This window comes from Calonectris borealis, chromosome 3 (assembly GCF_964195595.1).
Source record: "Calonectris borealis chromosome 3, bCalBor7.hap1.2, whole genome shotgun sequence".
NCBI lineage: Eukaryota > Metazoa > Chordata > Aves > Procellariiformes > Procellariidae > Calonectris > Calonectris borealis.
The window spans coordinates 84,442,078-84,468,491 of NC_134314.1; the positions used below are offsets into that span (position 1 = coordinate 84,442,078).

Sequence of the window (26,414 nt, forward strand, 5' to 3'; positions counted from 1 at the left end):
TCGTCTTTGCTTTTGTTTGCTCCAACTGGCTTGTGAGTTCCCCCAGAAGACACGGCATGACATTTTAGTCCATGTCTCTTTTTTCATATGTTGAACAGAAAATGTACGACTGTTAAACAGCACATCTGCAGATTATTTATCCGTGCAGGCCTAATCAGTGCAGGGATTAGCAAAGCATGTTTTGCATGCCGATCTCTAATCAAAAGGCAAGATTCAGTGGCACAGTGGTGGCTTTGCTGTGCTCCAGGGAGGCGATGCTCACTCTGCTGAAAAGCAGGAGCAATTTAGCCAAATTCAGTTTGCAGGTTCGGACCTTGCAAGGTCAAAGTAAGAAGCGCAGTCTACAAAGAAAAATATCCCCCCCCAGGAACAACCGCAGATCCAAACCTGCTTTGGAGGAGAAGGCTCTAGTATGAACACTGCGGCAATGAGAAAATTGTAACAAAAGTTAACAGCCTGGAAAGGAGAAAAAACCGACTCGTGCAAAGTATTCCCTTAGGATGTGTATTTCTCCCAGATATTTTCTACTTCGCTGCATCTTTCCCAAAGATGTAATGGCAGCTTCAATGGCTCATTAACCTTTCTGGCATAGGTTTGTTCTGCAGTAAGTATCAAGAGACCAAACCCCCGGCCTGGGGGAACACACTGTGTATGCTTTTTCAGGTTCTTGTCTACCTTTCCTCCTCATAGGTGGGGTTTTTTTGCAAAATGGGAGTGAAAAGCATTCCTTCCAGTCTTGGCAGAGTTTTATACATTCATTTGCACGAGGTTCAAAGCAGTGGAGAAACATCCTGACTACCTAGCAATGGTTAAAGAGAAAACAGGCAGTGGAAGGTGAATAGTGTTAAACATATAATTGTGAGCTCAGTGGGGAAAAATGGAGCTTTACTGTCATATTTTATTTGCAAATTGTATTTGACTGCAACACCTGCTTTCAATATGATTAACTCTTACTTAGCATGCAATTTTGGCACTAACTACTTCTGATTTACTTCACTGGGGATGCTCAGTTCCAGTGACGGAGGTATTTTGCTAGTCTTATTGTGCTGGAGATATGCCTAATGGGGCAGAGCTAATTTGCCATTTGCTGGGTTAATGAAGATACACACTAAAAAGATTATGAAGAAAAATAAGAACTAGTACATGAAAGATTAAGAAACCAGCAAACAATTGAGAGTAAAAATACAAACAGTAAGATCTCTGTGCCTTAGGCTTTTCTGTAGTATCTTTCATCCCAGCGCAGTTCCCTTCAGCTGCGTGCCGTTCCCAAGTGACATTACACATTTCCATCAGGCCACGCTGAGTTGTCAGGGCACCCTCTGACAAGTGGGGGGACCAGAATCCCCATTTGGAGAAGGGACCGCTGGTACATCCAGCCCACGCGGTGCTGGTCAGGACTTGCTAACCCCTTCTCGAGGGCTGTTCCTGTGGGGGGCTTGTGCCACAGCAGCAGCAAGGTGGGTTGAGTCGTGCCGTGTGGTGCCCACTGCTTTATTTTATACCTACAAGCAGGCTTCCGTCTGTCCCCACCGCTGTCTTCCTGTGCAGAGGATGCCCTGAAAGCAGCCGCTTCTGCTCCCAGCTGGGCTTTATGGGCTTTATGCCAACCATCCCAGCTGGCATCCTGCGGAAGCGGGGAGCAACCAGGCCAAGCGTGTGCCCCTCTTTCTCACCTGCACCATCCCGTTACCCGACACACAGCAAAGATGCCTGCTGCAGCAGCCCCCTCAGCAACTCCCCGTGGCGAGCACGTCCACGGTGTAACATCTCTCTGGAAACACTTCCCGAGGGCCACGAGTAACCAGGCTGTAATTCTCAGTCCGCATGTAGACCTCCTCCCAGCAGTGTAATCCTGCCTTTTATTTCAGTCATGAGCCTTCAGATTGTCTGCGAACATGGATATGACACTTCTGAGTGCGAGCAAGCTTTTCTTTATTGCCCCTGTGGCGATTAAGCCAGTACGTTTCCCCTCCAGTATCTTTCCTTTGACATTTCCATTCCAGTCTTACGCAGGCCTTTGCTGCTGCCTTGGCTAATGCCTTGCATTTATTTTTTAAACCAACTGCTGTGATTACAATGGAGCTCTAGCTCATGACGGCAGAATCGAGGAAAATAATGCAGGAAGCTAGTTTATCTCGAAAACACGGTATTATGCCCCGCAACGTCAAAGCTCCTTGCTGTCTCCTGCTGCCTTATCTGGAAACAGCCCAGCAGTTGTAGGAATTTACTCCTCATGCTGGAGGATTATACAGAGTTGAGGAGAGATTGTCTCAGCAGGGTGGCTCTGTAGGATGTCTGCAGGGTGGCTTCCCTGTCCGGGAGGAGCCATGCTCAGCGTGACCCGGGGATGCACAGGTCCAGGACACGCCTGAGCTTTGCATCAGCGTTTCCCTATAGCCTCTCTAGCCGTTGTCCACACTGAAAGTCCCACTGCTCCGTGGGCAAAGCAGGGTGATCCCAGCAAACGAAACCGTATCAGCAAGCGAGCAGCAAGGCAACTTTCATGTTGAGGTGGTATGTGAGACCGGCAGGCGCGGGATTTCTGGTAATGCAGGCAGGAGTAGGTTTGGTCAGTCTTTGATGAAAATTTCTCTTTTAACACAGGGGGTGGGATTTCTCCTGCCAGACATGTGCTGGAGGGCCCCATGCCTGTGCTCCTCACCCTGGGGTCCCTTTTAGAGCTGAAGGAGAGAAACAGAAGTAGCTTCTTCCTGGGCTCAATGCCTCCTGCGGTGGGCAGCAAAGGCAGCTCAGGGACGTTCATCTACGGTGACTCTGAACAGAGCCTGGGGTCCTGGCTCAAACATAAAAAGTTGTTTGTACATATCTAAAGGTCAGTGGGCAGAAGCTCCCCTCTACCACTCTGTGTCCCTGGCACTCAGCACTCTGCCAGGTTATTAGAGCCACATGCACATTCATCTCACAGGGAACTACCAGAGCATCTTCAGGGCCTCCTTCAGCTGGATGTCTTGGAGGTACGTGGAAAATATACATGCTATAAGTAAATAAGGTTGCTTGCTGTTAACTGTGCCTTTAAGATAGGCCAGGGTCTCTCTCTCAATAGCTGTACGGCGCAGGAGATCTTTGAAAGGTTTGCAGTGAGTCTAAGGCATGATGGGCACCAGTGCACACTCTGTGTGAGCAGGGAGAGGGAGGTGCAGAGGACCATGACCGACAGGGGCTGGTTGTGTGCACACCGTGATAGCCCCGCTCGGCTCCGCTGGCCGGAAAACCCACTCCAGTGTCACAGTGCCTGGACACAGGGCTCACCATCAGCACTTGTAGGCATTTGTAGTGATGCTGCACCTAGCAAATGCTGTATGCCCATACCAGCCACTTGCAAACACTGCATACTGCTAAAAATCACTGCTCCCCTCGGGCACGGCCTCTCCTCGCAGCAGGGCTGCCTGTGGGCTGCCCACGCCTGCCACGTGCCAGCAGCATCGGGCTGCCCCGCACGCAGGGCAAGGGTGAGCGCCAGGAGCGCAGGGCAGCACCTGTTTACAGGATCCCTGCTTGCTTTCTTTGCAAAGCACGCCTCTGGCACCTCTGCCCACATTAGCAAACAGCAGGGATTTAGTCCCAGAGACAAACCTCACAAAGAGAAGAGTCTGCAGCTTCCAGGCATCTGGTAACCCTCCCTCTTCACCCCAGATGAGCTAGAGCTAGCTGTGCAGCAGGACCGGCTCACCGAAGCCTGGATAAACTGAGCATAAAGTGTATTTTATCCTGGAAATGAGATAGCTTGGCTGCTGGCCCCAGCAGTCAAAGCTGGGGGAGGCTGGTGGTCTCTCTGCTGGGCACTTCCCCAGCAGCTTTTCCACTACCATTGCACTCTTGTCCCAGGAGGAGACGCCCAGTGCCATCTCCCCACCGGCCTGGAGGCAGATGGCTTGCTCCAGTGAAAACAAAGGACTGCCTCCATGTCCTGCCCTGGTCAGGTAGACCTGCAGGAGTCTGTCCTGTAAAACCTCAAGGAACTGACCCCAGCTCCCTGTCTGTCCCATGGCTTTGGGAGACTTGGGGTCAGGCCTCACATGAGGGTCCACAGTGCTGTGCTGAGCTGAGCTCCAAAGGGTGCTGAATGCTACAGACTGCCCTCCGGGTAGGGTGGGTTTTGTCTTTCTTAAAAAGTAACATTTTTGTTAGCAGATGAGATGATTGTTAAAATATTCAGGCAGGCTCTCCTGGTGCAGCCAGGCATGCCTGGAGCACCACGGGACACAAGCTCTGTTTTTGCCAAAGAGTATCCATAAAACATCAGGATACTCGTTGGGTACAATGTACCCTTGTGGGCAAAATTGAAATTACTGGACAGCAGGAGCAACTGTGTCCAAGATGTTCTGTCAAAATATATGAAGGTTGGTTTTTCTAGAGTGATTTCATCCCCTGACTGTTTTGGGATTACGGTGTAGGTTATATCACAGTCCTGTCTTGCTTCCCATAACTATTTATCTACCGTTACTCACTGACAACTCTCTGCATCAAACGCTTCCTGGTACGGCTTCACAAGCTGTGTTATGGCACCAAGGAAAAATCAGTTTCCCCGATAAGCAGTAGCAAACCTGGGAAGACAATTAATTGTGAGGGGGTTATTGTACAGTATATAGTCATCCTGGCGCACGAAACATACCACATTTCCCCTAATGCTCCTCAGACTTCACTGAAGATGCCAGGTCCAAGAAAGCCACCTAAGCCATCTGCTACCCCCCACAAAGAGCCCACGGTTCAGCAGTGCACCCGTTTTAGACAATGGCGCTCGCTGTGCACGTGGGTGCAGATCTGGTAGCACCCTCCACAGCCCCGGGTGTCCTCAGGCAGAAGCTCCCTTACAACCCCATGCTGGATAGGGAAACCTCTGCCATAAGGAGGTCTCCTTTGGAAGCTGGAGCCAGCCTACAAGAAGCAATTCAGACTTGGTGAAACCAGCCAAAACAGCTAAAAGGAAGCTTTATTGTATAGGCCAGTGAGAGGAGACTCCCAAAGGAGTCTCCCCCCCCAAAGGGGGAAATGCAGCTCAGGGTCCTGATCCATGCCGGGGCAAGGCTGTCCTTTGGGGCACCACGGCACTACACTGGGTGCTTCAGGGATGGGGGCGAGTGCCAGGCTGTGCTACCGTACGGATCCAGTGGTAGCTGATAAACAAGAATCAGGCCCACAGTACAGTAAAAGCACGTTTCTACTGTATATGAAATAGTGATACCCAATTCTATATGTGGGGAACTTTTTTTCCCCAGAATGAATCCCAACATAAATTCCATTTTAGTCCTTTCATTTGACTATGGCCTTCCTGTCCCTCTCATACTAATCTTACTTAATGTTATGTTATTTAATTTAAACTGCATTTTTTGTCTTCAGAGCATTAGACTGACTGCCTGTGACACCCTGGCAGTCAAAGCCTCCCCGGTGTCTTGGGAAGCAGGTTTAAGCCTCTAGTGAAGTTAGGACTGGGTTTTTCAATGTCTCTCTGCATCCCCGTGCACTCCCTGCATCCCCTGTGGCAAGTGGCTGGTACAGCCAGTGCCTCGCAGGGCTGAAGGCCAGACTTGAAGCAGGTATAGTGTTTCTGGAAGGGCAGAGTGGATGCAGGCCACGTGCTGAGCACAGGCAGCGTCTGTCGGTGCTGAGCACATCCCTGAACGGCCCTACACGGCACAGGCTGCGGTTTCTGGTGCAGAGGGTAGCTCTTTTACTGATACAGAGAGGCAGCTAACAGGTTTGGCAGGGAATAGGCTGCTGCCAGCAGGTAATTTCATAGGGGACAAGGAACACTGATGTGCTGGCCGTGACACCGAGTGACACGATGCAGAACCAGCGGTTCAGATGAAAGTGTCCGTGTACAGCAGCCAAAGCCCAGGGTCATCGTATCCAGAGATGGGCAAGTTCTGCATAAGAGGTGGGCAAGTTTTGCGCAGCCATGACTTGGTATGACAGACTGGCAAGCGACAAAACACAACAGACACAAAAAATGCATTTCCTCTACCCTGCAGGCTTGTACCTGCTGCAGCAGAGGGGGTGTAGACAGACGTAGAGTTAGTGATGGGGGAAATCTGAAGAGGCTCAGAGCGTGGATACGTTTCTTTAGGTAATCGCCTGATACAGCCCCATCTTCTGAGAAAGTTGATCAAAATCACACTTTCATCAGACTCCAAATAATGAGCCTTACATGCCCAGTCTCAGGAAACACAGCCTGAAATTCGAGGCAGCAGTGAAAACCTATTTGGCATTCATTGTCAGAGGAAAATTTAATTTTGCTCAAATTTTGTCAAAGCACCCTCAGGGCCTCAGGGGTTTTGCAGGTTTGAAAGCAAGCAAAGCCAGCACAAGCCATGGTCCCACCGTTGACTGCCACCTGCACACTTCAGCAGGCTGCAGGCTGCACCCTCCGCCTCGCAGACTGCTGCATTTCTTTTTTCCGATATTGAATTTCCATGCAGGCAGCGCAGCCGGCAGCTCCCAGCTCTGCTGCCCGGCAGAAGCGGGTTGCACGCAGGCTTCCCCTCGCAGCACCTCCACAGAGGTGACCCCTGCAGCCCCATCCCGGCCCCCACCCGCTGCCTCCCCAGAGCCGTGCCAGCAGGGCCAGGCTGCACCCGTCACCTCCTGTCCCCTTTTGCCCGCCAGCACCTCCGGGACACAAACAAGCCGCTGGTGTGTTTCCTCTTCCTGCACCAGGGCCAAACCTGCTCTGGCTGCCTCCCGCCTGGGGATTCACAGCATCCCCAGCCCTTGCTGTACGCGTGAGCTCCTGACTCCGTGCTGCTGCTCCAACTGACCCAGCACGTCCCCAGGTGCCACTGTGCCATGTCCTCGCCCCAGCGGGATTGGGCAGCTTGGGTGGAAAAACCCCAAACCGGGCTCCCGTGAGGCTCCTTCCAAGCCCTGCATAGCGGATCACAGATGGGCACTAGGGTCCCGTGGCTGCAGCAGGAGCGGGGAGCAAGGGGCTTTGCTGCCAGCCCTGGCCCCTCAGCATCCCGGTGCCCACAGGGCTGAAAGGAGGAGGATGACCCCACGCTGTTTCAAGATGTCCACTGTAAAGGCGCTCATGGCAAGGGTGAAATTTCACCTCCTGGCTTCACCTCTCCCCTCGCTCTTCCGTTGCCATCCCTCCTGTGTTTGCAGCCCCCCCATGCTGAAACTTGTTTTTCTTCTCCTTTTTAAGGTGTGTGCCCCTCTTTCCCCAAAGGAAAAGAAGAGGAGCAAGAAAGAAAAGAAACCCATACATTTGCTGCAGACTGTGACTGTCTTGTGTAATAATGCTGCCTTTCTCTCCTTCTTGTAGGGAGTGCTGCCGATTTTTTGGAGACAATGGCTTGACTTTGAAGGTGTTTTTTACCAAGGCAGCACCCTTTGGTGTTCTTTGGACACTCACAAACTACCTTTACTTACATGCAATAAAGAAAATAAACACTACGGATGTCTCCGTGTTGTTCTGCTGCAACAAAGCTTTTGTGTTCTTGCTTTCATGGATCGTTCTGAGGGACAGGTTCATGGGAGTGAGGGTAAGTGATTCCTTATCTCTGTCTCCCTTCTTTCCCCTCACATTTCTGCCTTTCCTTTTCCCCTTCCACTCGCCGGCCGAGTCGAGCAGCACCCCACGCAGACGGCCGAGTGGGCACAGAAATCCTTGTGGAGCGGGGACGCATCCTTCCCTGCAGCCTGCCCAGGCGCCCGCGAGCTTCCAGAGCCCCCAGTCTCCCCCAGCCTGCTGCCTTTGCGCATTTTCCTTCAGAAAAGAGGTAACTTGCTCCAGAGCGTGGCACGAAGGATAGCTGCTATCTCCATGTTGCCGTGGACGTGCATCAGCCTTTGCCTGCCCCTTCCAAGTGACAATTCCCAGGCTGTGGCACCAGACCTAGTTGTTTCTAACTGCACATTCCTGCAAGCCTCAGCTGCACGCAACACGTTTCTGGTCCCAACCTGTGAATTTAATGGGGCCCTTGCCTTTCTTACGCGCAACAGCAGGCTTGCAGGGCAGCACGGTTATCCTTTGCACCCATGTCAGTCAGCTGCAGCTACAGAGAGAAGAGCTGGGCTACCCTTGCCCACCCGCGGCCAAAGCCTGCGCCTGCGTCGCCGGTGGAGGATCGGAGTAATGCTGGCACGTGGGGACTTGCGTCTGGGCAGCAGCCAGGGGCATGGGGCCAGGCAGCGGGGCAGGCAGCGGGGCAGCAGGCCCACTCCCCCAGGGCTGCTTTCCTGGTGGCATCCCAAACGTTTGCTTACGCTCTTAGTCCTACACCCTATGTGAATGCCTGCTCCACAGCGGCAACAGGGCCACAGCGGTGGGGATGGTTATTGGAAACGCCCGCAGCTCCCTGCTGACCCTGCTGCTATTTTGGCGGCCCTCAATATGCGGTGTCCTCTGGCAGCAGGCAGGTGGGTACCCAGGACCCCGGGGCCAAGGGGGTCCTGCTAGGGTCAAGAGTAACGGCAAGGAAAAGGCGCCAGTGGGTCCCTCCTGCCTCGCTGCACCAGCAGACGCTTATTAATATTCACAGCAATAATGGTAATAATACCTATTTTCTGCCCACCATTTGAGGAGCTCTCTGCTCACCCACCCGGGCAATGCTTTCAGTGCTCAGAAGAGGTTGTTAGCCCTCGCTGCATGGAGAAACTGAGAGTTAACTTTTCGGGAAGCGTTCCTCTCTGGCAGGAGAGCTTGGCCAGCCTTGCGGTGGTAGCAGCCAAGAGGCTGCTCAGGGAATCGTTGCAAAATGTACCTGCCAAAGGCCCGGCCTGGCCAGCTGGTGTCTGCGCTTGCCCACCCACCTGCCCAGGTAGCCGTACCCTGAAAACAAATTAACTGGGGTTTTTGAGTACAGAAGCAAGGTTATCCTGAAATGATCTTGGAGGCAGGGAAGTGTCGCTGTTACCATAGCTGGATGTGCTGCCCATTTTGATAAAGGCAAAAAAAAAAGCATATTTTTGTGGTCTTCAGCCATCTTGTGGCACTGTCAGCTGTAGTGCTGGTGGGGCGCCAGGAGAGGAGGTGTGTAGAGGGCTGGCTGCTGGTCTCCGGCATGTGCAGCTTGCTCCGTGGTATGCACGTGCCATCTCTCACCGCTGGCTACGGCTGTGGTCTGAGGCGAAGGAAGCTGACCTGCGTGTAGGGATGCCCACACCGGCACGCACACGCTGGAGCAAAGATGCTTCTTGTGCTCTCCTGGGTGCGTGGCCGTGCGTGAAAAGCCAGGGTGGTCAGGGGCACTCCAGTAGCTTCTCGGCCAGGCTAGGTCTTGTGCCATGGCAGGTGACACGTGCTGGGGGACAAATCCTGCTCTGGATCCCCCCCTTCCCAAAGGGGCAGAAGGAGTGGATGGAACAGGAAGCAGACCCGAGTGGTGGTCTCAGCTATGTTCAGCCGTCCTTCGTTTCTTATCAGCACTGCCTTGGGAAAGGCAGCAACGAAGCAGAGACCCAGAGCAGGGGCCAGGGCGATGGAGGCCGTGTGATGCTCCTGCCACGCATCCCAGCCTCTGACCATGGCACCTGGCACTGGGAAGGGGTGGCAGAGGTTGCTTCCTGAGAAGCCACCTCCATGCCTGAGGAGGAACATGGCCATCTCTCACTCCGGTGATGGGCCAGCAAGGGGCCTGGGCACAAGGGGAAGGGGCTTGCAGGAGGACTGGGCTATTTGCTCTTGGGTAGACGTGGCATCCTGACTGGTGACAAAATGTGAGTGAGGAGATGCTTGTCCCTAGACACTGGCAGGGCATGGGACAGCACAGCAGTCCTGCCACCCAGCTTCATTTGTCACCATGGGAGCACTGGGGATGCTTCTATCTGCAGAGGGACATCGTGTGGAGTCTCCTGGCGAGATGCATTTTCTTCCCCCTTATCTCCCTTTTCTGTATAGCCCATGTGAAAAACAGTAGACATCAAGGGTTGCCTGGCGTGCTGGGGGATAGCCTCGGGATGAACCCCAAAACAAAGCCTTCTTCCTGGGACTGGCAACCAAGAGGAGGGACAGCTGCTGGGGCTTCTCCGGGAGCGACCTAGGGACTGTGAGCCAGAACACAGCCCAGCCCCAGAGCTCGCGGTCCCTCGGGGCCACGCTGTGCCAGAGCTGCTGACCCTTTCAGAAGCACCCTTTGAGAGGGTGTTTGGCAGACGAGGCTGCAGGGCTTCCTGCCCTGCGGCGAGCGGGAGCCCTCCCACGCTCCCACTCCATCCCCCCAGCAGCGCAGCAGGATGGATAGTGCTGCAGCAAAGCTCTGACTGCACATTTGGGTGTCCCTGTTCACACCTGCTGCAGAGGAGGCTAGGTAAGAAAGGCAGCATCTCCATGGGGTTTAAGGACATACAAGTATCCTACTTGGCCTTCAGAAGAAAAGTGCAACTAGTAGCTCTACAAGCACTTAAATCACAATTTTGCTGGAATTTAAATGTAAGAGCAAGCTACAAAATCCCATCCTCACTACTCAGGTGCTTGTAAGTGCCTACATCTCCTGTAAAGAAGTTGCACTTCTCTCCTTTCCCTTCACTGTGCCCAGAGCAACGGTCCAACTGGGCTGCAAGCTGTGGTATTGCTTTCAGAGAAGACACGTGTAATGAAGCTGTGAGTGCCTGAAGCGTTGCCTCTGCAAGCCCTGTGGTGCTGAGGCATTTGCAAGTAACTGCAGGCCGGTAGCCATGGCGTGGTGCAAGCAGCCTGTCACTGCCGCTAATGACATGCTTGATAGACAGGCTGAAACGCCTCCAGAGAAAGCATATGTGACACACCTGACATGTCAACAGGCAAGACCAAGACGCACCTGACACTGGTGACATGCTTGATAGAAGAGGCAAGGACTTCTACTCCAGCAAAACTGTTTGCAGACTGCATTTATTTGCTTTGATCTTGGACTTCGGTGTTTCCCTCCGTGCTACAGTAAATAAAACAGTTCAGGATTCAGGAGAACCATCACTTGCAAGTACTGCCTGGGTCCATAACATGTAGACAAGCACATCTGCCAGTGGGACTTGGAAATAAATATACTATCAAATCCCAAATCAGTCTTCATTTCCAACCAGCACAGACCCAGCCTCCCAGGAGGTGCTCTGGAGTCAGCCAGCCCCTGACATTGAAAGCAAAACTGCATGCTTTTTACTCTGCAAATCATTAACGCGCCCTCCAAGTTTCCACTGCAGCGGAGCTGCGGCCACCAGCGGGGGCTCAGGCGGGCTCCCTTCGCCAAGATGGATGGAGGTACCAGCTGGTTGCCACAGCCTGGCGTGTGGCTGTGCTCTCCCCCGGGGCTCTCCAGTGAAGGCTGGACAAGCCCCACGCATCTCAGATGGGAGACGGCCGTGCCTGGAGCAGATGCCACAGGAAACACTGCGTCTACCACTCATTTTCACCTGGGCTGTAGGACAGGGCATGTGAAGGGCTGGGGTTGCCCTTATCTTTCAGATAAGCCCGAGCCATGTATCTTGCAGCTCTACAAAGAGTCAGAGCAAAGGTGTGTCTGCCCCAGGAGCCTGGCTCCAGCAGCTGCCAGTAGTGGACACCGAGAAAAATCGTCTAAACAGGAAAAGCCTATAATGATATTTCCTCATGAGACTTTCCAGCCTCCAGCAACTTGAGGCTCAAGGACTTCCTGAGGTGGAAGTGATGTTCCTATAGTCCTTGATGGATTTTTTTATTCCATGAGTTTATCCTTGTAAAGTTCTCACATCCACAGTGTGCAACAGCAAAGCTTTCCTTGGCTGAATTATATTTTGGGTGAAGACAAATCTCTTTTTGTTTGTTCTGCACCTGCTAGTCTCATTCGATGACCTTTTTTCTTGTGCCTCTGAAGCCACACAGAGTGTCAGAATTTTTACTTGACAAGCACCAGCACGCTGACATGAGAGAACTGCTGAGGGTTGCTGAGCTCCTTCAGCCCTGCCTATCTGAAACAGCCCCACGTTGCTGTAGAGCCATGCATCGGGGTTTTTCCTCTCCTTGCCTTAAAAAGAAGCCTGTCCAGGACCGTAGGGCCCAGTTACACCAAGCCTCGCTTTAGAAATGATGCCCCACAGCTGTGCATGGAGAGATCTGATGCCAAGAGAGCTGCAAGCCAAGATGCCGTATCTGAACTTCCCCAAATTTGCAGCGTGCACACCCAGCCTTTGCAGCTTGCACCAGACTCCGCTCTGGTCAGGTCATAAACCAGCTTCTTCAGAACCTGCTGCCCCTCGGCTGGGCCATGCAAGGGGCTGAGCAGCTGGGGGAACCCTGCCCCTCCACAGCCTGCCGAAGCTGTGCTCATGCAGCATCTTGAACAGCAGTACAGCAGCTTCTAGACTCAAGCCCCTTCTTGTTGAGGTGCTATTAGCAGCTGTATTTTCCAGGCAGTGTCAGCTTCTGCCCATACGGACTTTTTTCTACCCTTGCGCCACCCTGCCATTCTACAGCAACACCTTTGGAGAAATTGATCCCCTTCTGTTTGCAAAAATGGGGCATTTTTCTGCTAGGGGAAATTGGAAGTGTTGATGTCAGCGTGCAGGGGGGATCTGCTGGGTGATTGCCTGTGGAAGCTTTGTAGGTGCCGCCTGGCACCAGCCCCAGCTCAACCCAGGGAAGAGGCTGCTGGTGCTGCCGGGATGGGGACCTGCAGCTGGTGGTAAAGGGGTCCCCCCACCGCAGCTTGCTCATCAGGCGGCAGCAGAGCTTGGCACACAGGCTTTCCCCCTGCACCTTCACAGCAGCCCCAGCATCTCTGGTGGTGAACGGGAAAGGTGAGAGGAGGCCATTGCTCTTGGATATGTAGGCAGCCATAGCCTGTGGATGGGGCTTAAAACCCCAGGAGAGGGGCAGTTTGCTAGCACTGATCCAGCTGTGGGTCAAATTAAACTCATTTATCCCAATCATCTTAGAAGAATCACCATGACTGTGCAGCCAAAGGGGATGTGGTCTAAGCAGGGCGTCCCTTGCACCACTGCCAGGAAGCATGGAGCATGCAGAAAGCCCTTTTCACCCCAGAATTACCACCTGGGGAGGCTTGAGGCGTCTGGCAGGACAGTCCCAGAGAAGCCAGGGGTCTCTCGCTGACCCTGCTGAATCCGGGGCAGCCTGTCCCTTTCCCTGGTGAATGCTACCTTCCTTTGGACGACCCGCCTCAGGCATTGCTGTGGGCCTGGCTGGCCGACTGAGCCTCCCTCCGCTCTCTGAAATGACACGTCTGAACTGGAAAGTAGTTGCATGAGTTTTATTTCCCTGTTTATTTCAAAAACCTTTTTCCTCCAAAACCTTCTCAGGACTCAGAGCCTTTCCAGGGAATTATTACTTGTGATTATTGTCAGGCACAGGCTGCGGGGACTCTCTGATGGGGAGGCTCAGTGACCCAGGTGAAATCCCCCCTTCAGCGCAGTCTGGGGCGCGGGGCCCTGCGGTCTGGCCTTCCGCACCCGCCCCGAGGCAGCCGCTCCTTCGCAGCTCTGCCTGCAGCTTCTCTGCAGCCAGGGAAGCCACGAGGGGAAGCAGCATCGGCTCCGTGGGTGCCGGCCTGGGCTTGCTACTTGTTTTCTACATAAGGAGGGGAGGAGGTGATGCAGAAGTACTGCCCTCTCATTTAAAGCTGCTTTCATATTTTTCCATGTTGGGGGTTGTCCGGTAACACTTGCTTTCTTTCTTTGTCTCCGACCAGATCGTGGCTGCTATATTTGCTATTGCAGGGATAGTTATGATGACGTACGCTGATGGATTTCACAGCCACTCCGTTATTGGGATAGCCCTGGTGGTGGGCTCTGCCTCAATGTCTGCTCTCTACAAGGTAAGCACTCCTGGGTCTTCACCCCCAGGAAGATGCCAAGCACCCCCGTCACTCACTTTAACTGCTCCTGTCTTACTTGCAAACCTTCCTTCAGTTCGGTGCCACGTGCTCTTTTTATGGCAGAGCCATAAAACCATGGCCATAAACGCACTGACTCTGCCACACTGCATTCAGGTATTCACTTGCTTTGGTGTCTGCCCTCACTTTGGATAAAAACTCCTATTTCCTGGGAAGAGCCTTCTCCAGTGCCTACAGGAGGACTTGCAGATGTCCCACCTTCTTGAAAAAAGAGGCTGCTTTTCCAGAGGTGCTGGATTTAATTACTCACTCTGGAAGCACCCTGCAGAGATTTAGCTTCTTTTTCAAGTCACTGTGTTACCTCCCCTTGCCAGTTCTCCTTCAGTGGCATATGTAGCCTACGCTGGACTTGAAGTATGGTTTATCACAGAAATAATCAAGTGCTTAAAATCCAAAGCACATGCCTATGAATCAAGGTCTCGTCCTAACCAGCCGGGCACGCTGCACTATGTGTAAGATGACATGCAGCCTTCTCAGCTGGGCAGAGAGCCGTTTCACTCAGCCTGAGACACGTATGTGCATTTGCCTCTGTGCTGCTCATGGCGCGCAGAGTCGCAGTCCACAGAGAGAAATAAGCACTTATAGGGTGCGGTTCACCCACCCTGGCTCGGATGTGGAGACTGGGATGAGGTGTAGACATCTCCATCTCGTCTAATGAATTGCACCATACCAGTCCTCCAACACAAAGTGGCCAGGCAAGCCCTGCAGCCTTAACACAAGCAATCCAGGGAGACTCGCCAAACTGAGAAGCATCTGTCTGTGTCCCTCAGCGCTGAGCTTTCTGCTCACTTTTTTATATCGGCCTATGTCTTACATAAGGGAGGTCATGAAGTTTCATACAGCTCTTTCCTCTGAAAGAGCATTTCCTTGCAAGACCAGAGATGTGGCCCTCCAGACCCGAGGAAACGCCATGGCTCTGGAGTCATCTGCAGGCGGGGAGGGTTATTCAAGGCTAGAGCCTTGCTCTGCCGCCCCTCCCATGGCACCTCCACTCCTTGGCGGGACAGAGGGTCTCAGGGCTGCTCCACCAGAGCCCATGCACGGGGAGGTGATGGTGGCAGTGCCGGCAGGGTGTTAGTCTGCAGTGCACCCCGCATACAAGGACAGATGGAGCTGTGCAGCTTGTTCTGCAATGAATGCCGCTCTGCCACTGCTGCTGACGCTCTGCTCTTGCTTTCCGCAGCCTGCTCAGTCTCCACGAGTTGTGCGTGCGGAAGGGACAGGCAGATCTGCAGGCAGACAAGCTGTGCCATGTGCAGGGCAGATCTGCCCGCAGACAAGCTGCGCCACGTGCAGCAGAGCCGGCTCCAGCTGCCCTCCTCCCCCAGACACGGACGCTTCAGTCTGCCTGTGCCGGCTGCCCACCCTGCCAGGGGCAACACGCCATCCTCGGGTGGCAAATGAGGAGTAAGTGGGGAGTAATGGGACATTTTGCCCCATTATGCAGAGCGGCAACACAGCTGCACTGGCCAGTGATGGCTGCGAGGTGGTGGCAGCGGGCAGCAGCCCCGCGAGCATGGCAGCCCTGCAGACCTGCCGGCAGGGCTCTAGTTAGGTAACGGGAAGAGACAACTGACACTCGCAAGGCGACCTGCCGTCCCGGCACAAACCAGTAAGCCAGAGTCCATCCGCTCCCCTGGTTTGCAGCCCGTGGCAGGGGAAAGCTGTACCCAGAGCCCATGGGATCCACCGGATCCTCTGCAGTTCTGTGGTGGAAAACTGATGCAGACCCCAGCCCAGGCCAGTCCGCGGGGGCTCCCCGGATGGGCTGCACAGACCCCTCATTTCCTCTCTCTTTATCCCTTCTCCCACTAACAAACCAAAGCTTTTAAATCCCATCCTGTGGTCTCATTAGTCAGGCTGCGGCTGTGCTCTGGGCTGCAGGGCTGCTGCTGCGCTGGCTGCCTGAGTCCCCCACCCTGGGGAGGTGCGCAGACGCTGCTGTCCTCGCTGCCCGAGGCTGCGGGGCAGCAAGCTGCTCCCTCCTTCAGAGAAAACGGACGTTGCGTGCATTGGTATAAAACCTCATTTATCTTCCTAAAAAATACACTGGAAGTGAGTGTCCAGCAGAGGAAAGGAGCTGCTCCTGTGTGCAGCTGCTGAAGTTGGTACCTACAAGAAGAGAACCTGGCTGTTAAGGGGAAGGTTTTTTCTTTGTTTATGTATGTGTAACATCCCCTCTTGCTGCTTCCCACTGACCAAATCTATCTTTTAAAACCTCACCAGGGAGGTCGAGTCAGGAGCGTCAGAAGGAGCCTCAGCTCCCACAGCTCCCACGGAGGGTGGTTTCTCCAGGGCTGCATGGAGTGCAGGGCAGGGCAGTGCTGGTCATGGCGCCCACGAGCCCACGAGCCCATCACCCAGACACCTTGCAGCCCACCTGGGCCATGGCAGGGCCCCATTTCAGCAGCCTTCCTCCATCCGTCTCTGGGAGGAGGAAGAAATCCACACCACAGAACCCCCCGCCTACCTACCACCAGGTAGACGGGCCAGTCAAAGCAAAGGGAATGAGGACGGGAGGGAACAGCCTCGGGGCCACCCCCTCCTCTCTGGCGGAGCGGGGCCTGGAACAGTGATGTCTCACGCAGGGAGATCTCAACACCTTGCTTCCTCTCCTCCCCCTGCCCTGCTCCACCAAGTCTTCTGTTTTTAATGTCAAATTTTCCTGAGGTTTTCCCAAAGGGAGCACGCAGGAAACAGACCGAAGGGTGTAGACTAGGGTGAGCAACCTTCCCTTTCTGGAGGTCCCTTTCAGGCCAAATATGCCGAGTCCCCTTCCCGCCTGGGCTCGTTTGGCAGCTGCCCCTGCCTGTGCTCCGGGAGGGTGCCAGGAGGGAGAAGGCTGGGGCACACGAGCTGCTCTCCACAGCTCCATGAGCAGCCGCCTCAGGTGTCCGGCAAGCATCACCGTGGAGGTGCTGACTGACACCGCTCGGCACCCAGCCCCTCGGCCCCAAGCACTGGCCGGCGGGCCAGGACGCCGGGAGCCCCTGGAGCCAGGACACCAGCCCTCCAGAGGAGCGGTGCAGGAGAGTTAAACCCACGTCTTTTCCTCTTGTAGGTTTTATTCAAACTTCTTTTGGGCAGTGCTAAATTTGGAGAAGCTGCCTTATTCCTGTCCGTGTTAGCTGTCTTCAATGTCCTCTTCGTTACCTGTATTCCTGTCATTCTTTATTTTACCAAAGTGGAGTACTGGAGCTCTTTCGACATCGTTCCTTGGGGAAACCTCTGCGGATTTTCGATTCTCTTATTGAGTGAGTAGATGGGGGCTCTCGCACTGCTTGGGGTGGAGGAGGGTGCCAGAAACTGGCCGCTGGGGCAAGCTGTAGATTTCTGACATGCTGGAGCTGTTTTCCCTTCTTCCCAACCTAATTATTAGCTGGAGAAATCCTGCAGAGGGCCCATGCCTAGGTGGCAATGTAGACCCTGCTCCTGCTGTTCATTACCAAGCCAAAATATTGTGGCCGTCGTTAGAAGGTGCTGTGGGACGAAACTGTAAAGCTTGTCCTCACTCCCACTCGTGAACTCTGCCTCCCAGAGACAAGCGACGCTTGCCCGGGCTGTGACGGGAAGCAGCCCTGCCAGCGGGGCATTGCCTGGGGCTCATCAGCATCCCCCGAGCAAGCAGGTTAGGCCAGGCCCGTCAAGGCCAGCCGCCGGCGCCTCTGCTGACTTCAGTAATAGTTAATTGCTATTCCTAAAGAGCAGGAAACTGTTGAAAATGTAGCGCTGCATAGCGCTCACGGGAATTTGGTAGGTGGCACTCCTCTCTTCTGCTGCCACTGCTGTGCCACCAAGGGAACCCAGCTTGGGAGGGATGCCAAATTTAAGCTTTAATGATTCATGGCCATCAGAAATGTGATGCTGTTCCTTGTTAAACTAGATGTGTTGACTGTGCTGCTACAGTTGGTCCCTCAACTGGATGACAGCATCACATCTCCTAAAACGTTCCTTTCATTTCAACCAGAAATAGCCCTTCTCCATCCCTATCTCGAGTCCCAGCTCCTTTTACCCTGAACAGTCACAACGCTTGACTCTGGAAGTACCTCCAGTTTACTGCTCAGTGGACTCAATGGAAGGTTTCTGTAAGCAAGCATTGCAGGACTTGGCAAGCCATCACTGGGGTGTGCAATGTATAGGTACCACTGGAAGACAGTCAGAGCCCCAGCTGCTGACAGGTTCAGTGTTGGCAAGGCTCTCCTGACCTTGCTAAAACTAATCACCGTAAAACAAGGGTGAATTTGGTCCAAAGCAATTACTAATTTGTCATGAGACACTCCATGAAGAGTGTATGGTATTACAATGGAGTGATATTATAATCATTCTGTTGTAATGATATTATAATAATATTATAATTTCATTGTACAAAATTATATTTAGCAAGTTCCTGTCTGGAAGAGGGTTAGATTTACAGCATCTTCCACCTGCAGCTGGAGGCAGCTTTTTGACAAAAAAGGTATCCAGCCAGAAGCAACTGTTTGGCTGAAATCTCCCTGATGAAAAGCGTCTTTCAGCAGGGCAAAGTGCATTGGTATAGAGAGTGGGAATCACTGCACATTACACTGAGATACAGGTTGTACCCACCTGATCCTGCCACTGGACTCCCATGGGATATAGAGCTCCCCAGAAACAGCAGTGTCTCAGGCAGACGGACATGCAGCAGACAGACGTCTGTCCACAGGTATCTTCCAGGAATAGCAACAGAAGTTAATATGCCTTCTATTTGAACAACATACAGAGGCAGTAATAAAGCATAAACATTTCAAGTGACATTTCCTCTGCCTAGTTTCACTGTAGTAAAAGGTCTTTTTCTTTCCTTCTTCAGCATTCAATATTCTACTAAATTTTGGGATTGCTATTACATACCCCACCTTGATTTCTCTTGGAATTGTACTGAGTGTCCCAGTGAATGCAGGTAAGAATTTCTGCCTTTTGCATCTTAATGAATACATTAAATCTGTGGCCTTTCAAATACACAACAGGGATAAAAGCAAATAGCTTTATTAAACATGTTTTGCATCTTCTCTCAAAGGCTTAGGGAGATGACACTGATTAAAAATGTATACTTTATGTGTTAAATATGTATTGTATAATATTACATGAATATTCATAATCTCTAGAATTGTTTTTTAAGTTACTGTCCGAAGAAGCCTGCATACTGAAAAACAAAGCAGATTTGAAGTCTCTGGGCTGGGATGAAAACTCATGGATGAAGTAGAAATCCATTCTTAATGATTTCTTCAAGACGGGCTTAACACTAGATTGAAACAAATAAAATTCCTTACATTTTAGAGCAAATATGTACTAGTAATTCTGCTTGCCTTGGTAAATAACATTGCAGGCATTTATCAAGAGCACTGGACAATTTAATTTTGGGCATGGCCTGGTACATTTCTCTGACAGTTTTCTGAAATTTAGCAAAAGCCAAGAGACTGCAGAGCCCGAGAGGGATGAGCAGGGGAGCGCAGAGGCAACCCTGGCCCAAACCAGAGCCACCTCTCCCAAACCCGGCTCCTAAAACCCAGCGTGCTGAACTGGTGCCATGGTGCAGGCGGCAGCTCCCAGCTTTGTGCTGCCTACACGCAGGCAGAGCCGGGCACCGCTGGCTGCCCCGGCAGATTTTCATACCGAACGGTGTGATCCCCACCGCAGCGTTGCACGGCCCAGGGTGTGCAGGGTTTGTTATTCAGCGGGGCAGTCAGGCCGAGAAGAAAAATTTGCACAAAGGAGCTGTGATGCCAGGGAAGGGAAATGCCCCTTTCTCTGCGTACCTGGACCTCAGCAGGAGTTCCTGGGCTGTCGGCGAGCAAGGGACAAGATGCTGCCACAGACAACAAGTGCAGCTCCAGGCAACGTCCCCTTTTGCACCCTGAGCCCACAGGCCAGCTCCGCCTGCTCTGAAGGGGGTTGAACCAGCAGGAAGGTAGTCTCCCTGCCACCATCTCCTCCACGGTCATGTTCTCCTGCCCCAGCCAGCCTTCAGAGCCAGGGAGGCGAAGGGGAGGGAAGGGGATACTGCCCTAATGCTTTGTCCCATGTAATAACACCCGTTCAATCTCCCACACAGTTGTTGATCACTACACGAGTGAAATTGTCTTCAACAGTGTCCGAGTAATCGCCATCATCATTATTGGCCTGGGCTTCCTCCTGTTGCTCTTGCCAGAGGAATGGGATGTCTGGGTAATAAAGCTCCTCACGCGTCTCAAAGTCCGGAAGAAGGAAGAAATCCCCGAAGGGAATGGAGACATTGCTTCGGGACTGCCTAACAAAAGCCGGAGAACTCGCCCCTCCATGTCATCCTTTGCTCATTAAATGTTCTTTTTACCAAAACTTTGTGGTTAACCTTATATATGATGATGCAAAGGTCTTTTCTTGGGAAGAAGCACACCTGTCCAACACCCTGTACATACCTGTACAGTTTTGATATGATCACCATCTAAGGCATCGAGTCTTGGCATGTCCAGTTTGCTTGTACTTTTTTCACATCAGACCTTTCACTTAAGTAGTACATTGAAAAAAGAACTGCAAACCAAGAACCTCTCTTCTCTTTTTAAATGAATGTAATATATAGTCAAAATATATTTGCATAGGTTATTTTAAAGAATGATTTTCATGAAAAGCAGGGCAGACATTTTGAACATTAGGTACCGAATGATGCATTGCACACTGTGATTTAAAAGAAACAAATGCTATGCTACATCACACGTTTATTTTTGACCAGAGCTGTACTCTGAAAGTTTTTCAAGAAACCAAAAGGGAATCTTATCCGGAATGGGAAGATGGGGGGAAGAGTGGAAGGAAGGAGGTTTGGAAATCACTCTATGTAGATAAGCGCATGTTGCGCTGCAACCAGGAGAAAATTCAAGCGCTAAAAATGCTTGCACTAAAGCACTAGAGAGAAAGCAGTTTAGAGCCCAAATCTCCTTATTCTGCACATGACTGACTGTAGTCCACGTTTAAAATCATGCAAGAGAAATCCAGTGCCTTCTACAGAACTCTTGTCTTTATCCACGCAGAACCAGGCCCCGCCGCGAGGCACTTGCAATGGCAGGGCTCAAGCTTGCAGCCCTGGGGGACCCCAAATTCCCACCGACAACAGGACGTGCCCCCCATACGTGCTGCGGCTTCTGTGGGAATGCAGGGCCCAGGGGACTGCAAGTTTGCGCGCGGGAGACCTGGTTGTTTCCCCACTTGCACAGGTTTTACCCCTGTGTGGAGCTGCGTTTGATTAACACCAGTGTGAGGGAGGGGAAGTCTTGGTCACGTGTGGGACAATCCGACCGAAAATGATCAAAGGGGCTGGCAAGAGCGTGGTTGCTGATGTACAGTCTGAGAGCACGGACTAAGGGGGTGAATCGCCAGTTGCTTTTACTCCATAATTGTGAGTGTTAAGAGTTAAAAATGTAAGATATTTACATCAAATGTAACACTTTTTATGAAACTTGTAAGCACCAGGATGTTTACTTACGCGATTTTGGTTCGCCATTAAATTTCTATCTGTGATAGATCACATGCTATGTAAAAAAGGGGGGGGGAAAGGTTATAGTTTACTATTTTTGAAGTTTACATTGTTGCATACAAAATTAAAAGTGTTCTTTTGAACTGCTGCCACAGCCTAAGGGTCCCTGCTGCCACTGAGGCCCTCTTTGTCTCAGGCAGGGGTGGCATCCACTTCAAAATATTTTAGCAAATCAACTTCAGATTCCATTATCTGTTTGGCAAAGCTAAATAATAAAAGATTTCAAATTCAGCCTCTGTCAATGCTATCTGTTTCCTTTTCTTGACTGCACCTTTATTCCAGTTTTACTGTGGGTAGTATTTGGCCAAAGCGATCAGAAAGGAGAGACAAGATCATTAAAGCAACCAAGGCTGCGACTGATGCATGGTGCCAGTCTCTCCTCAACAGGAGGAGCTTTAGACTCCTGGCCAAATCTGTCCGGAGGGCTGATGTTAGGCATCAGTCAGGAAACACGTGTCCAGCAGAAATAGACCAAAGGCAAAGCTGACCTTCCTTTGAAACTGTCAGAGAGCGGCCATAAATGCATACGCTAATAGGTATTTAGGGGCTATAGATGGGACATGAGTTTCTACATTAATAATTAGGCCCTAGTCCAGGCTGGATGTTGTTCCCTACATACCTCTTCAGGGCCAAATAGACACTGAAGACCTGCTAACAGAGATTACACACACAAGCAAAAATCTGAGGCTGTGGGACGCTGCTCGCAGCTACTGTCCATCCAGTGTTACACACCTGAATTTTTAAATCTATTTCTTTGGGAAGCAGGGGAGGGTAAGGCACAGGACAGGAGCACGGGTACAACTCTAATAACTGGTTTGAAGGGCACACGCAGACACTTGATTTCAAAGCTCCCAGCTTAGAGTTTACTCCATCTTCGGGCATATCATTTTGTCATCTCGAAGCACCCCACCCCCTCCCCAAGCCCCCGCTCTGAGGCAAGGCCAGAGAAGAATGTACAAACAGTCCTTCCATTTTCCATAGTCCCAACCAGATGACAGGCATCTCCTGTCATCTCTGCACTCCACTTTACTGTGTGTTTGATGAAGTCTGGTAGGTATCCAAAAGGCTCTAAATGCCACTTTAAAAACTACAACTAACCTATGTTTATTACTAAAATGGCAGCAGATTTTTTAACATTCAGTACAGATCGTGGGGGAATTTATGCACCAGAATGGATAGCAGCATCAGTAAAACTCTGTGATTTACCAGATACAACTGTCATTGCTTCTGTTGGCTCATCCTTCCCCAGAACAGGCTAACCACACGCAAGGGCTGGGATTTCAAACAGCACTTTATTACAATCTCTCTCCTGAGTGAGAGCTGAGCAAACTAGATTTACCCATGTTAAGCAATTCTAAACTACACATAGATTAATTAATCAGGTGAAGTGACCTGTATTTCTCCAGGCAACACCTTACCCTAAGGATAAACACCTGACTTGACGGCAAGCTGCTGCTTAGCAAAACCTTCCAGTGAAGCCCAGGATGTGACTAGGAGAATGTCAAGAAAGCAGCATGTCCATATGGGTGCGTGTGTGCATCTACAAGTGCCAGAGCTTCCCGGATCTGATAAGCTGAGGAATGAAAGGAACTGGAGTCGCTGCCTCCCACCAGAAGGACAGGGCAGAGAGCAAACCCTTATGAGAAGGCATTAGATGTAGCTGGGCCACCCTTCAGGTGAGGGCAAGATTGAACCCCCCTGAGCTTGGACTGTTAAAGGACTCCTGGGACAAATTCAGTGCCTTGGAGGTGAGGGCTGAGTCGTGGCCGGCTCCCCTGCTTGCCCTCATAGGCCAAAGCACTGTGTGCAACGTCTGCAGCACCCTGCGAGTCAGACCCACCGCTGGCCTGGATGGACCCCACACAGCTCCGCAGGGCTCTACCTGCCCCGCAGAAGAGAGCAACATAAGCCTGGAACCAGCACTTTTAGCCCACCCTTGGCCAACTCAAACCTCCTCCTGAAGCAGACCTGCAGCATCAGGTCCCTGCAGCATCAGGCCTTGCTGCCTGGTGTCTTTGAAGCTGGCCTCCTGCGTCATCACTGCGTGGGTCCTGCCCTCACAGAGCACTGCCAGCCACCAGCGTGCACTCTTGTTCAAGGGCTGACCTGGATCCGCAGCTTTCTGCCCCATCTTAGCCCTCACAAGGTGTTTTGGCTCCTGCAGCAAAGGGGGAAACCAGAAATGACCCAGTGGGCTTGATAAAACAGCAAGTCGAAAAAAATCTCAGGAAAGTAAATAGCATCACCAGGTGCCATTACAGCTGCCAGCTTTCACTGCCGCACAATACAGCAGTGAGGAATCCGAGGAATAACAGCAGTTCTCCTCCCTTGCATGTCTTTCTCCTTGGCCTGTTGTCTGTAGTTGTCTCCTGCTGCTACCTTTATCGTTATATTTTATTGCAGCTCTCCACAGTGACTGCCTGAGCCTTTCATCAGCACATGAGTCAGAGCTGGGCTTATTTTAAAAAGTTTCTCCAGTTCTTCTGCTAGGATGGTTGCATTCCGATCAGTAGTCTTCAGAAAATAGCTATGAAAGGCAGAAATCCAACCACAATACTCAACAGATAAACAGAAGACACTGAAACCAACATGTAGCTTAACTGTTTTGGGGGTGGAGGGTAGAATAGCAGAACCTATAGATCACCAGGTTCTGGGGCTGAATTAGTGTCTCCTGTAAGCTTGGGGACAAGTCACTCATCCCCAGCTCTCCAGAATGCTCTGTAACAAAACTAGTGCAATATTGAGAATCATAGAATAGTTTGGATTGGAAGGGACCTTTAAAGGTCATCTAGTCCAACCCCCCTGCAATGAGCAGGGGCATCTTCAACTAGATCAGGTTGCTCAGAGCCCCGTCCAACCTGACCTTGAACATTTCCAGGGATGGGGCATCTACCACCTCTCTGGGCAACCTGTTCCAGGGTTTCACCACCCTCACTGTAAAAAATTTCTTCCTTATATCTAGTCTAAATCTACCCTCTTGTAGTTTAAAACCATTCCCCCTTGTCCTGTCGCAACAGGCCCTGATAAAAAGTTTGTCCCCATCTTTCTCATAAGCCCCCTTTCAGTACTGAAAGGCTGCCATAAGGTCTCCCCGAAGCCTTCTCTTCTCCAGGCTGAACAACCCCAACTCTCTCAGCCTTTCTTCACAGGAGAGGTATTCCATCCCCCCGATCATTTTCGTGGCCCTCCTCTGGACCACAAAAGGTCCATGTCTTTCTCTCCAACAGGTCCATGTCTTTCCTGTGCTGAGGGCTCCAGAGCTGGACGCAGTACTGCAGGTGGGGTCTCACCAGAGCAGAGTAGAGGGGCAGAATCACCTCCCTCGACCTGCTGGCCACGCTGCTTTTGATGCAGCCCAGGATACGGCTGGCCTTGTGGAGTGGATACGGCTGGCCTTCTGGGCTGGTCAAGGTTAATACAGACAGTATCTTCAACCTATAGGGAAGGTAACATCACCAGGTTGACACCATTTCTGGTCAAAAACCTTTCTGCTACTGTGCCTGCAGGCCTGCAAAGCCACTGGAACGTGAAGGTTTCCCTGTGCAGTGGATACAGAAATCTGAATCGACTTGCATAGCTCTGGATCATATTCCCAATAAACTCACAAATCTGCACAACAGAAACACAGGTGAAACACCCCTCCTCTTCACTGAAAAGGATGTCGTAAGTCTCCAGCACTTCAGAAGCCCTAGGAATAGCACCAGTCACCCGCCTGGGCTACGTGGACTCAGAAAGCGGGCTGGGACAAGCGGGGCCACACAGACTCAGAAAGCAAGCTGTGACTGGGGGTTTCTTCAAGGACTGGGGAAAGAACAGAAGCCAGAAACAATGCAGCTGGTGTGAAGCAGGAGCACAGGAGAGCTGCTGATGGGATCAGGACAGAAGTGCCTTTTGGGAAACATTTCCAGGGGAAGATGCCCACCTGCCCCTTGCTACAACTCCAGTTTGAAGAAATGGGGTCTGTGCACATGCTGTAAAGTCAAAAACTATGGGGAGTTTGGCGTCTAAACCTGAGCTTCTCCTTGGCAAAGACCAAGGTTGAGAAGCTTCTTTCACAGTCCAGTCTTTGTGCAAGCTGTCTTTGCAGAAACTGCCAGCAGTAATGGATTTTGATGGATGAGTTTAATTAGCTCATCGTTATTAAAAGAGAAGCAATTAGATTTTCTTCTTTAGCTGGCATGTTCTAGGGCATTTTCATAATAACCTGCACCTTATCTAAAAGTCCTAAACATTAAAAAGGGAAATAAGAAAAAAAGGAGCTGAAAGATCTAGTGAAAGCAAAAAGGAAGTCAAATGAACAGATCCCCACCTGCAGCCTAAAAATCTTCTTTGAAGAGGAAATCACATTCCTAAGGACAGGACCAGTAGCTCAAACTAATGTTTCTGAAAATAAGCAGCCTCATATTTCTCTCTTCTACCTGAAACTCTGTTAGAGGGATCTTTATATATGCACAAGATCATTCTAAAAAAGGCGGTGATTAGTATTTCTCCATGCACATTTCAGCAACCAACTTACTTCTCTGTAATGCAGAGTGGAACTTATAAGGAGAGTTAAAATTCTGGAAAAGGCTTAAACATGGGAGATGGTGGAGTTCACATTAGTAGTGTATTTAAGAACCTGTTATATGCAATTTCTCTGCAATGATCTAGAGATATTTCTTTAATCCTACTGCTGAACTAGATGATCTCTTCACAAGAGAACTCGAAAGAGTTTTCCAGCTCTTCATCTCCAGGTTTCCCTCCAGTTCTAGATTCAGTCCACCTAACACCTCAAGACAGCCATCAGAGCATTGATTGGGAACAACAGCAATCAACCTGCAGACCATCTTTCACCCAAATGAAGAGAACTAAAGTAGATGTGCTTCAACAGAGTTAACCACCATAAATTGAGAATCTTTCTGATGAGTGACAACAGTAAATTTAGAGCCGCTCACCATGTATGTTAGACTTTTTCACCATGTCCATTACCTCGTGTCTATTAATGTTGAGTGCCACCAGCTACTTTGCTGCCTGGCCACATGACAGTGAGAGATCCTCCTCCCAGTTTTAGTCTTCACTCTCCTGAATCAGTAAAA

The 26,414-nt window shown here is 51.3% G+C and overlaps 1 protein-coding gene across 1 annotated transcript in view; it reads left to right on the top strand.

Moving 5' to 3' along the window:
• The window catches only part of SLC35F3 (solute carrier family 35 member F3), a 71,502-nt gene extending 49,923 nt beyond the window's left edge, over positions 1–21,579 (top strand). The window contains exons 3-7 of the mRNA XM_075146460.1: positions 7,286–7,505; positions 13,617–13,742; positions 16,882–17,074; positions 18,646–18,735; positions 19,888–21,579. Coding sequence (XP_075002561.1) covers positions 7,286–7,505; positions 13,617–13,742; positions 16,882–17,074; positions 18,646–18,735; positions 19,888–20,132 — 874 coding nt within the window. The 3' untranslated portion in view covers positions 20,133–21,579. The remainder of the gene's footprint in view (positions 1–7,285; positions 7,506–13,616; positions 13,743–16,881; positions 17,075–18,645; positions 18,736–19,887) is intronic.
• The last annotated feature ends 4,835 nt before the right edge of the window (positions 21,580–26,414 follow it).